Source organism: Gekko japonicus, unplaced genomic scaffold, assembly GCF_001447785.1.
Source record: "Gekko japonicus isolate JY-2015 unplaced genomic scaffold, Gekko_japonicus_V1.1 scaffold1070, whole genome shotgun sequence".
Lineage (NCBI taxonomy): Eukaryota > Metazoa > Chordata > Lepidosauria > Squamata > Gekkonidae > Gekko > Gekko japonicus.
The window spans coordinates 302,573-315,964 of record NW_015173153.1 but is presented as its reverse complement, the minus strand read 5'-3'; the positions used below and the strand labels follow the sequence as shown (position 1 = coordinate 315,964).

The window sequence follows — 13,392 nt, the reverse complement described above, 5'->3', positions numbered from 1 at the left end:
TTTCCCTATCAAAAACAGGAGAAAAATGCATTTGAAATCCAGTGGTAGATAATGCTGTGTGGAAGCATTTTAGAGCATTTTAGAGCAAGAAAACTGAGGGCCTGGGCAAACAGAAGTCACACCGGTCTAGTAGACAGTATATGTGAACACCACAGTGCTTTGCATAGCACTCAAGACAGAGAAAGTAATGCCTTCAATCTAATTTTACTAATAATTCCTGAAAAATGGAGCAGTAGCATTTTATGGCCAATGTTTAATGTAATTAAATGTTCGGTACTACTACTTCCTCTCTCTTAAGACTGGAAAAAGGCTACACACAACAGGTTACAGCAAAGCACAAGAACTTATAACAGCATGACTTCACATAACTTCTTAGACATACAACTTGATAGTGTTTTGTGTAATATAACTCACATTTTCTGAAGCTCAACTGCAACCATGGGTGCTTCTGATTTATATCGGGGCTGTGCAGGGAGAGGAGATTAAACACTTCTATCCCTGTATGGTTTTGCTAATTGAAACTGCCCTCCCTGCACTGCTTTTAGCTCATCTTTCTTTGCAGAGCTCATAATTTAGCAGGTGCGTGCATCTGTTGTGATAGGCAAAACTATGTAGTGATGAAAGAATTAAATCTACTATCTCAATCGGGGCCACACATGGTTGCAATTTAGCATTAAAAATCTCTCTAGATGAATGCTGTCAGAATTCTGTGACATTAAATGCATGCTGTCTATACTCCAAACACAGAGACTAGCAGTGGGGAAGCACCCCAGAAATCTCTTTTTTTCAACAGAAACCAGAGGCATGAACATTGCCTCAGACTGGGAGCTTGTGACCTGAGATATGACAGGAATGTGGGATGTGACTGTGATACATTCTGGTCAATTTGGTATGGGGGGGGAGAACCCCCCCCTTTTGTTTTACATCTCAAGGACTATAAGTACTGAGTGATAAAAAGGATCCACAGCAGGAAAGGTCAATTAACACACTGGAAGGCAGCAGGAAGACATCAACACAGGCTCCTTTGAAACTTCCCTGAACTCCTCACACCTCTTGGCTCATATACAATGACCTAGATTTGCACTTCAAAAGAAGATGGTGTAAGGTCCCCTCCATGCTTGAGAGGAGATAAATGGAGCGTAATGGCAGGGTCTCAGTTCATTACTCTCAGCATTCCACAATTAAGGATACGTCTGCCCATCCATCTCCAAGTCTGACATATTTATTTCCCTCACTATGCCCCCCCAAACCCAAACTAATGGTAACTATATAAACTAAGCTAGTTCCGGTTTGGTCCTTGCATCTGTTAAACATCTTCATTATGCTGTATGCTAATTTACTGTTCACCCTCTACACACACACATGAATGAACTAGTAATTTCCATTTCATTGTATCTGAAGAAGTGTGCATGCACATGGAAGCTTATACCACAAATAAAACTGTGTTGGTCTTCAAGGTGCCACTGGACTCAAACTTTATTCTGCTGCTTCAGGCCAAAAAGGCTACCCACCTGAATCTAGTTTTGTAAGTTAAAACAATTAAAATCATTTGTATCTCACCTGCAAATGCAATTATAGACAGCACAATTATCTGCCTGATAAGGGCATTACCTCCTCTCCTGAGCATTAATCACCCATTAAGCCACCGCTTAAGTTCTATTAAGACCCATTAAGTCAAAACGTGCCTCAGGTTTCCTCATAAATATTCAGGTACTCCTTTCTACATAGTTCAGCAAAATTAGCCTGGATCCTGATCCCTGTACCCATAGGGTCTCAGGTCCTCAACTTGCATCAAATAGAGTAAAGCCTGAATCCATCAATGGACACCTCAGTTTTACTCCTTGGTCCAACAGGGTTTCAAATGCCAAATACGACCAATGGCCAGGCTTCACCACTGAAGCCCAGATGAACTCAGGTCCATAAACAGTGTACCAGGCCACTCAAATGGTGTAAACGAATTCCAGACATCTTTCACTGCTACAATACAACACTAAAACCTCTCTCATTGGCAAAGCTCCATCCCATTTCCCCCACCAAACCTTTTGATCTCATGCTTGGCGACCTATCTCCTTTCTCTAGGATGGACTGTTCTGGAATAGCCTTGTGGAAGGAACACAACTTGCTACAATGTAATATTAACTGGGTGTTTTTATTCATTGGGGAATTCCTGGAACTAGGAGTGCTCCCTGGGCTCCAGACCCCACCAGAGTTCAATTTGGGCTGGAAGGAGACTGGCTAGGGATCATAGCCCTCCAAGATAGAGAGAGAGAAGAGACAGCTGTGCCACACTAGAACTATTTATTGAACTTCAGAAAGCATGCAGGAGAAATATCTTAAGGCCAGAAAAAAACCACCCAGTACCTCAGTGGGCACTACTGAATACAAATAAGAGGAATATATATTCTGTCTGCACACTAAGACCCACAGAGAATCCCTGGGGGTAGTTGGCGTCCAGCTACCAACAAAGAAAATACCCCCAAAATATACCTGTGCTGCCTACAGAACCAAATAGAGATGTTAGTTGGGAATGTGACGAGCTTGACAAGATCCAGCCCGTCCGTCATACGTTGCCAGTATGATCTTTGCCTAAAGTTATTCTATTATCCATGAGGTCAAGTGTTCCTTGACAGGTTCTTTATCAAAGATAAGGAGCTAAGGGGCCTCTCAAGTAGATAATCTGTAAATTTAGACTAGAGTCTGGTACACTTCCTCTCTTGGAATGTAAACTATGCACATACGTGAAGGGCATAGGTAAGGCAACACTTATTTTGGAGAATATCATATCAGCCAGGCTGCAAGGACTTGTGGGCTATTGAACCAAAGACTGAATGTGAAACCCAATTCAAGATGGTGCTAAGAAAGGCCTAGTCTCAGTTATGTTTAATTTCTGCCAGATTATTCTAAAGTAACGACTACACACTAGGAGTGGATGATTTTTCTTGTTTTCTTGTTTTCATGATATTAATGCCCATTGTCTTGGTGTTCTTTTTGATCTTAGCATGTAGGGCAGTGCAGATGGATTCTCCTGCCTGGAGATTGGAAACCCAAAGGTATTTGTGTGCTAAGAGAAGTCTGGTGACTGCCTAAAGTACACAGTCAGTGTGACCTTGGCAGAGATAACAGAGAGCTTACACACAGACAGACACACACATCCCAAAAGGATGCTAGAATGCTTGAAACTTTCCTCTACGCAGAGAGACGGGGGAAGAGAGGAGGGGGGGAGGAAATGGGGGAAAACTGAGCTTATAAATAAACGCTGGGAAGCCGAGAGGTTTCAGATCAGCTTCCTGCAGACTTGTGTCCTGTCGTCTTTGCATTGCATACACCCCTGCGCCCCACACCCCAACGAGTGACACCACATTAGCGTCTAATCTGCATCTTGTTAGGGTAATAACATTTTTGCTGGCTTAATACTTTTTCTCCTTTTTTTGTGTACAGAAGATTTTACTACATGAATCTAGGGGAAGTTGTGCAAACAAAAGACTGGACAATTCCAGTCTTCCCCTCGTGCTTTGTGCTCTAGCTGTACATGTGTACAGAGATGCTCTGACATGGCAGGTTAGGCCCTGGGACTGATCTGATCACGAGGAGCATTTGTTCACTAGTTTGTTCAAATAATTTTCTTACCACATAAATCATCTTCAACAACAGATTCATCTAAAGAGATCTGAGGCTGAGCTTTCACTTCAAGGTTCCTGCTTAGCCAACTAGTCTGTTCCAAGGAAGAACCAGCAATGTTCCCCACAGCTTCCAAGATTTTCTGGGTCACCTCCTGATCAAGCAGATGAAACCAATTAAGAAGAAAGCATTCATAAATGGATAACACATAAATGGGTAGTATTTGTTTTAGTGCCAACCTAGCAGTTTGAAAGCAAGAAATTGCAAGTAGATAAATAGGTACCACTTAAGTGGGAAGGTAACAGCGTTCTGTGCGCCTTGGTGTTTAGTCGGCCACATGACCACGGAAATGTCTTCAGACAGCGCTGGCTCTTCGGCTTTGAAACGGAGATGAGCACCGCAACCCTAGAGTCGGATTCGACTGGCTTTCGAGCAAGGGAACCTTTACCTTTAATAAAGGAGACAAGCCGCAAAACCAACAAACATGGCTGTACTTAAAACCGTTTGTCACAGAGGCTAGATAGTTTCCCATTATCTGTGATGGTGGATAAGAATTTGTCTAAATGACAAAAGCCAGTAATCTTTGGTTGATTATGATTGTGGCTATGAAACCTGAAAGTTTAATGGAAAGTTCAACGGAAAATCCCTTTGGAAACCAAAGTCAGCCAATTAGATCATAACAGATGAGTTCTAAGGTCATGGTTTGATTTTTCTGGAACTATTTCATCATTTAACAGTGAAGCTAAGAAATCTGATCACCTCTGATAGATGGAAAATGTCAGAGCTGCCCTATTTGTTAGGAATAGGATTGTACTACAACTTCAATGGGAGCAGCCACTGCTGTAGCAACTGCAGTTTAAGCCAATCCACAGATCAGAACTCTAGATAGAACTCCAAATTCCAAACTAAAGGAGGATGTTATACTGCTCTGAGTGCTTTGAAGGAGAAGTGAGAAAAATATGATAGGTAGCTATTAGGCAGTTATGATATTAACATGGATTACATTTGTTGCATGACTGCAAGAAATTTTTGCTTGTTCTGATGAAACATTTGGCTGCCTCATGCTGACAGTAAGGCAGTGAAAAGGACATAAGTTTATGTATACTCGGATAATTCCATAAGAAAGTCGGTTAGTAACCAACTAACCTGCATGTGTAAAAATTGACACAATTGATGAGACTGAACTTCCTCTTGTTAAACTTACTTGACTGTTAGTAACTAAAAACTAAATGGTCAATTAATTTGGTTTAGATTATCACAGTATGTTTCCTTCCAACTGGTTAACAAACTGTAAGGAACAGGAGCTTGTTACAGCTTCCACTGTCCTACACCCCTCTTCCTTACATAGTGATCACTCAGGAAGAGGACACTGAGTATATGCCATGGAGTACCTGCAGATCTCTCTGATCCTTCTTATTTTCCTGGGTTGGAGTTCTAGTTACAAAATCATTCAGGGTGCTGTGGGGGAAAAAAACTAAAATTAGCACACTGAACAACTGTAGTTATTAGTGCATACTCTACATCAATTGTTATGACCATACCTGAGCAATAAGAAGTAACCAGGTGGAGCCAAATTTAATTGTACTGATTCTTTCAGCACTCCTAACAATGACTGGAAATTCTCTTGCAAAGCTGAGGCTGGAAGTCTGCAAGAAACCTGAAAGTCAGTAATGTCTCACAAAACCCACACATACAGAAAGCAAAAAGCAACACAACATTTAATTATCTGTCAGTGAGTATTTTAGTAAAAGGAAGAGTGATTAACACATGGAATTCACTACCACAGGAGGTGGTGACAGCTACAAGCATGGATGGCTTCAAGAAGGAATTAAATAAACATATGGAGCAGAGGTCCATCAGTGGATATTAGCCACAAGGTATAGATAGGAATTCTCAGTCTGGGGCAAGTGATGCACTGTGTTCTTGGTGCTGGGGGGGGGGACACACACACAGTGGGATGGCTTCTAGTGTCCTGGCCCCACTGCTAGACCTCCTGATGGCACCTGGTGTTTTTGGCCACTGTGTGACAACAGAGTGTTGGACTGGATAGGCCATTGGCCTGATCCAACATTGTCTTATGTTCTTATGTGAGATTAAAAAGATACAATAAGAGACTCTGACTCTAGATAATAGGCTGCACTGTGGAGTACTCATTAACTATTGCAACTTTTTGTAGCTATCGTCAATTTGATGACCACATACACACAAAGAAACTAAAAGAAAGCCCATTTTTTCCCAAGGATACTCAAGAACGATACTCAATATGCCATAATCTCTGCCAGATTAGTTTTTGCTGGATATTGGAAAAGGAACATAACTCCAAAGAAAGAGGAATGGTTGGAGAAACTAAAGGAATGCATACAGTTGAGTAAACTAACCTGCATGTTGAATAGTTAAAAGTTCAATAACTTCAATAAATGAAGTGTTATTCTGACTAGCATGGTGAAATGAATTTAATGTCTCTATATGATTTGTTTACAAAACGGCAGATGAATCTGTAAAGCTTTGTATTCAATTTTTTTACTGATTAAAATTTTTTATTAAAAAAAGAAGAGAAAACTAATTTACCTTTGTATGAAAGCATAGCAGAACTGGAGCACGGGGATATCTACTAGAGAAGATTTCTGTAAAAGAACAAAGGTCTCGATGTAATTCCTATACCTAATTATAAAAATATGCAAATTCAATAAGTAATGCCTAAATTCTGACCACAAAAAGAATGTCCTATTGAACTCAGTGGTGCTTCTGAGAAACCAGAAGGAGTTCTGAACTTATGCCTTTCGGACTGTATGCTTTTTTTTTTAATTGCTTGAATTTATGCTTTATTCTAACCAACATGTAATGCTAGTTTATGCCCAGTGTAACAATTTATTATTATCAGCTCATCCTTGTTTTATGCAATATTCTAAGCTGAATAGAGATGCCAAGTCCCCTTGCTGCACCGGCAAAGGGATTTGGGGGGCGTTCCAGGATGTTCCCAGATGCAATGATATCACCCAGAAGTGACATCATCGCGTCAATGATGCCGTTTGGGACACTCTGGTTTGAGGGCAAAACTCTATGGTTTTAGGCCAAATTTACCATTGAGTTTTGCCCTCAAACCAGAGTGTCCCATACGATGTCCCCAATATGATGTCACTTCCGGAATGTCGCGCTGGAACATGGCTTTTTGGGGGTGCAGTTTCCCTACCAACCAGCTGGTGAGCAACAGGCTGAAGCCCACAAAATTGGGGGAACCCCTGCTGGGAACTGGGGACTGGCAACCCTCAAGCTGAAGCATGAACGTGTCAGCTGAGTGTATCTGGGGGCGGTGGTGTAACTAGCGTATTAGATACCCCGAGCAGATCATTTTAAACACCTCCCTCCTGCTGCTCATCTCTCCTTTTCTATTCTTCCACTTCACTCCTGGCTTACCACCTCCTGGTACAACCCTCAAGCATTTGTAAGGTAAAGGTTTCCCTTGCTCGAAAGCCAGTCGAATCCGACTCTAGGGTTGCGGTGCTCATCTCCATTTCCAAGCCGAAGAGCCAGCGCTATCCAAAGACGTTTTCCGTAGTCATGTGGCCGGCATGACTAGACACTGAGGTGCACGGAATACTGTTACCTTCCCACCGAAGCGGTACCTATTTATCTACTTGCAGTTTCTTGCTTTCGAACTGCTAGGTTGTACAAGTGCATAAAACTGTGAATATCCTAACATCTGATCTTGTATTCACTGATGAGTGCCTAGCTGCACTATACACTATTCCCAGGTCTGTTCTCAGGCCCTATCAAGTAGAAAAGAACTGGAAGCTCTGGCTGAAACGTAGATTTTCAGACATGTGGTGATCCTATTCAGACCAGAACTTCAGCACACAAGGAAAAGGAGCTTAACCCACTCCCCTGTGCTTTTTCATGACCTGAGAAGGGCCCAGGGAACCACTATTTTCCCTACTGGGGAAAATAAAATGTACTAATGGGCTACATGCAAGCAGCCCCATAGCCAGGATTTTTTTCCAGCGGGCACCAATTAAATCCCCAACCCTTTCTTTTTCTCCGGGGTGGACTGATCTTCCTCACACACCCCCTCCAGCATTTTCCATGGAACTTGAAAGTTGCCATGCTTGGCACAACCACCTGCTGCCGGGGCTCAGCCAGCCAGGAGCTCCACCGGCCCCCAATGGGTGCAGCATCCAAAGCGGGGATCGAAGCCTTGTTTTGCCTTCAATCCCCACCAGAGCTTCCCTGAGCTCTTGGCCTGGCAGGGAGCAGAGTATGGTGGCAACAGCTAATCGAGACAGGGGCAGCAGGAAGTGGCTTGCCCAAGAGCTCTTCCTGGCGGTGGGCTTGATGCAGGCCCCTGGCACTGCATGGCACAGCCTCCCTCCCTTCCTGCCACAGGAGTGTCGGCACAAGGGAAGCAGAGGCTGCCTCTTTCCCCAGGGCGGGAGGGGGAAGATCAGAAGCAACCACTTGGTGGTCAGGAAGGAAAGAGCAGCTGGCTGGATCTTGCCAGAGTCTGGTGCATGCAGGGTGCTGCAAATTCGACAGGGGTTGCTGCCCCCATTGTCTATGGGCCTGCATGCAGGGCTCTTTCAGGTAGGGACAACAGTGCACATGAAAGGCTTAAATACCCTCTCTCCACAGCCTTAAACTGAATGGGCCTCCACATGCCTGAGAATTTAAGCTTCAACTGAGAACTCCCAGAAAAAAATATATTATGTAGCCAGGCGATATACTTAAGAGCTTGCTTTCAGCTTGTTTAAGCCCATCACCTACTTCATCAATAATATAATCAATTTATGGAATTATTTCCAGATAAGCCTGCTCTCAATATCTTTTTGACACAAGATTAAATAAAATATTGCTTTGTCTGCCTGAATGTAGGAGGAGACTGATCAGCAATTGCAACCCATTACCTCAAATTAATTAATTCAATAAACTATTACCTCTTCACCTTTGATCTGTGATGGCTTCTTGACAACTTCTTTTACAAGCTGCAATATAGTGTCAGTCTTCAGAGTATTGAGTGCACAAACTAGATCAACTAGTATAAGCTGAGGTGTTCTAGGCACAGAAGGGATCTGCAACAAAAAGTTTTAGGAAGCATTAAAAGAACTCAGAGCTATAATGTGCAATTTCAGGAACAATCAATGCCACCTATGATGCAGGCACACCACGGGAAGAAATAGGGTTGCCAAATCGACTCACCCCTTGGAGCGGGGGAGCCTTGCCGGCGTCCGGGAGGTTGCGACAACGCACGCGCCGGCAGCACGTCACCAGAAGTGATGTGCGATGTTGCTGATGTTGGGGGCGTGGCCGGGCTCGTCGGGGGGGGAACCATATGGTTCCCCCCCAATGAGCTCAGCCACGCCCCCAACATCAGCAACGTGACTGCGTCACCTCTGGTGACGCAGCTTCGGGGGCGGGGTTCCCCCCGGGCCCCGATTCCGCCGGGGCGGAAATTGGGGCTTCCGAAGCGGGGAATTCCCCGCCCCCCCCCGGGCCCATTTGGCAACCCTAGGAAGAAACCAGAAAGATCTGTTCTTGGTCTGGGAAGAATCTAGCAAAACTTTTATACAACATTTGAGAAAATAAATCCATACCAAAAATCATCCAATGAGCAAACTGGTAAGAGTCAACAGAACAAAGTTTGAGTCCAGTGGCACCTTTAAGACCAACAAAGTTTTATTCAAGGAAGGTATAAGCTTTTGTGTGCAAGAATAGTCAACATTAGCATTCAGAGACATGACTCAGTGGACTACAGGTTTTCTAAAAGAGAGGTCATCCGAGTACAATGGCTCCTTATTCTGCTGCAACTTTACTTGAAAATTAGGGCTGCAAGTTTAATTAGCTTATCATTCAGCTAAAGCAGTAGCTGAAGGTGTCCTTCCATTTAAACAAGGAATGGTAATTTCCAGTTTAACAAACAAAAGCTATATTTTCTTCAGTAAAAGTAAAGCTTTCCCTTGCTTGAAAGCTAGTCGAATCTAACTCTAGGGGGCGGTGCTCATCTTTGTTTCCAAGCTGAAGAGCCAGTGCTGCCCGAAGATGTTTCCGTGGTCATGTGGCTGGCATGATTAAACGCCAAGGTGCACAGAACGCTGTTACCTTCCCACCGAAGCGGCCCCTATTTATTTACTTGCAAATTCTTGCTTTCAAACTACTAGGTTGGCAGGAGCTCGGGCCAGAGACAGGAACTCACTCTGTCACACGGCACTAGGGTCTCGAACTGCCGAACTACAGAATAACCTCTGAGCCACTGCTTATCCATTTTCTTCAGTACTTCAAGATAATTATATAAAGATTTGGATAATATGTATTTTAATGTAATTATTTAGTTACATATCAGATTATTGATTCAGGTGGGTAGGTGTGTTGGTCTGAAGCAACAGAACAAAGTTTGAGTCCAGTGGCACCTTTAAGACCAACAAAGTTTTATTCAACGTATAAGCTCAAATACTTTGGCCACCAAATGAGAAGGGAGCACTCACTGGAGAAGACCCTGATGCTGGGAAAGATTGAAGGTCAAAGAAGACGGGGACGGCAAAGGATGAGATGGTTAGACAGTGTCATAGATGCAACAAACATGAAATTGAGCAAACTTCAGAGGACGGCGGAAAACAGGAGGGCCTGGCAAGATCTTGTCCATGGGGTCACGAAGAGTCGGACTCGACTGTGCGACTGAACAACAAATGCAAGCACACGTCTTTAGATGCTGACAGCTTATCTCTCCTTATTATAAAAGACTTTTGGCCATGCTCTCACAGCCTTTGTCTCCAGGACCTGTCATTAAGCCACTGTGCCAATGGCTGCGTGGCTGGAGTCCCACCCACCCGCCCACAGAGGCGGCGTCCGGCATCTGGCCCTCAGTGTGCTCGGAGCTGATGGAAGGGGTGGATGGGACTCTCCGCGGGGCTGGGGATGGCCAGGACCTCCTTCCCTCCACCTCACACGCCGCATTGGGAGTGGGGAGGAAAGCCCTCACTTCAATCCTCTCCCGCCACCCCCCCATCCCTCACGTGCCCCATGAAAGGAGCACGGACTCAGCCTTCCCCCCTCATGCCACCCTGTCAGCTCGCCTCTCCTCCTCGGCAACAGCCGCTCAACCTGCCGCCGCCTCCGTTGGCCACCTCGCGCTTTTTACAATGCCTGAGAGGCGGGCCAGGGGAGGACTGCGGAAAAGCCGTGCACCCACAAGTCCTGAGTGGGTCGGGAACTGCCCTGGTGGAGGACAAGGGATGGCCCCCCACTCCGCAGCCAGCTCTGCAGCTTCATGCAAGTGCTGGTCATGGGGGAGAAAGGGAGGCGGGGGAGAGGGGGCGCTGGCGACAGAGCTCCTGCTCGAGGGGGGGGGATGGTGCGGTGGTGGTGCTGATGGGGGAGGCTGCAGGGATGGGGATGATGGGGCCGCCCTGGCAGGCAGACGATATAACGTGAGAGGGTGAAAGCCCAGACGGCCAGGCGGATCGCTGCGGGGAGCCTCCAATTGCCTCTATATGGCCTTACTTTTCTCTTACTTGTTTACTCTTTCTAGACTTCCTTGCCTTTCTTTCCACAACGTGCCTTATTTCCTAGTACCTTGAATAAAACTTTGTTGGTCTTGAAGGTGTCACTGATGGCAGGCTATTGGAACAAAAGACATCCTGGGCCCTTGTGACGGCAGCCTGTCAAGCCACACATGCCTCCTGGCTACTTCTGACATTTGGCACATTTCCCTTCATGAGAGCTGTTCTGCTCTCTGCACAGCTCAGGGATGCTGCCTAACAGCTATTGAGACAGAGTCCCTTAAAGAGCGGTTTGGTTCTATGACCTCTTCCCCACCCAGCAGCAGCTCCTGAGGAAGTCCAAAGATTCCTCTGTTCACGGAAATGAACAACTAAGAAAATTGAAATGAACACTGTAAAATGTCAGAATATGACTGTTTCATTTCCATGCAAATTAAATATATTAGCATTAACAAGGTTCCACAGACATTACCAGAACCATGGCTTGGTTCAACAATGAATAGCCATCTGCTTTTTCCTTCCTCTTTATTAAAAACATTTTTATGTCACTTTTCTACCCAATCAGGGTCTCCTTTGTGCACCTGTTCAAGCAACATACAAAACCCAATCCTGAACTCATTTATAAGGACATGTCTCATCAAATTTTAATGCAACTTTCCTGCAAGTGTGCTTAGGGAGGTCCAATTATTTGGCATATTCCTGTGCAGTGCCTTTGTTACTTCAGAGAAACTCTGACTTTACTTCAAGAAAGCTGAAGTCAAACATTTTTGCTTGCTTATGTAAAATTTAAGAACCCAAAATAAACAGCTGTGCATTTAAAACTGCAAACTCATTCATACACGGATAATGTAAGTAATGCTTTTTGAGCACACAGAATTGGAGTCTTGCTGAAACTTCCACAGGTGAAAATTCCAACTCTTCTACAATTTGTTAAGCAGCAGAGTCCTCTAAAACTGTAACAGTCCTCCCTTGCTCAGCTCCCAGTGAAACTAAGTAGGCAATGGAGCTACCTTAATAGTTAATAACATCAGGATTATCGTATGACATTAAAGCTTTCTTTTACCTTTGTTTTGCTTTTATGCTTATGAGATTTTTTGCTGCTCCACACTGCTGCTACAGCAGCAATCAGCTGCACGCCCAGCTGGCCAGTCAGGGGATTTAAAAACTCCAGGATTTTACTCTTTAAAGTCTATTAAAAAACAAAACGTATCTAACATTTCTTGTAGAATGAATTGAGATTAGTTTTGACCATCATACACCGTAACAAATGTAATAAAGTAGAAAAGGCATCCCAACTTTTTAAAACCTTTGGAATTTTCACACAGGGTGGTGGGAGCAACTACAAAACGGCTGGTCAGGAAGCAGTGCCGCACACACAGAGAAAGCCCAAGTGCAGGGGAGGAGAAGGATAATTTAAAAAAATACACTAGGAAAGAGGAGTAAGAGAAAATAAAACCAAAAGTATGGTGGCAGCTCCCAGCGACACAGCATTATTTTAATCTGTACAGCCAATCTGATCTCCAGAGGCCACTCAGAAGCCCAGCTGGGCAAGGGTCCCCACATGGCCACACTCACTTTCTAAAGCAGTTTGTGGGTACCAGGAAAGGTGTTGGCAGGCACCACGGCACCCATGGGCACCACGCTGCGAACCCCTGAAGTAGAATACATTATTTTACTCATACTTTGTTTTTCTCATGTTAATAAATCCTTGCTTGTATCTTTCTGCAACTCTAATCCAGATGGGCACACAAGACTATCTACATCCACAGTGGGAGTTTAAATGCTTGTTTCCCAGCATCAGTTTCCTCACACTGCAATGAAGATCACATAACACCAGGTGATGGGGTGTCCTAGCTGAGGGTTAGAAGGGAATATGAAGAACTGTGCCACATTTGGATACGAAAGTAAATTAATGAATACATGCTAGTTCTAAAAGTGAGGAAATTTCTGAATAAACTCATTTAGAACTAAAAATCACCAAACAAATTGGAGTTGGTGTTGTACCATTTCCAATAATCTATAGAAAAAATAGTCAAGATACCTTTATCTTCAGCAGCTACAAATTTGGATTCTTCGTTCACATAATATTAATAATATTTATAGAAAATAATGCTTAGCAAAGGAAATGATTTTCTGCCAGATAGCCTCCTCAAAAATAGAACATCAGTAAAGAAAAAATGTTGTGCAAGGTTATTAGGGCTTTTCCAGATGTTTAACAAACTGATACAGCTAATGTTAAGAATAGACATTTAAGTCCAGAGTCTATCTGTCCTCCTGCCCTACCCCA

At 44.0% G+C, this 13,392-nt stretch overlaps 1 protein-coding gene across 1 annotated transcript in view; it reads right to left on the bottom strand.

Annotated features, from left to right (window-relative positions):
- Positions 1-13,392, bottom strand: part of DOPEY2 (dopey family member 2) — a 92,053-nt gene that overhangs the window by 18,758 nt on the left and 59,903 nt on the right. The window contains exons 24-29 of the mRNA XM_015422388.1: positions 12,169-12,294; positions 8,547-8,681; positions 6,187-6,242; positions 5,160-5,264; positions 5,010-5,076; positions 3,631-3,772 (exon numbers count right to left, since the gene is read on the bottom strand). Coding sequence (XP_015277874.1) covers positions 3,631-3,772; positions 5,010-5,076; positions 5,160-5,264; positions 6,187-6,242; positions 8,547-8,681; positions 12,169-12,294 — 631 coding nt within the window. The remainder of the gene's footprint in view (positions 1-3,630; positions 3,773-5,009; positions 5,077-5,159; positions 5,265-6,186; positions 6,243-8,546; positions 8,682-12,168; positions 12,295-13,392) is intronic.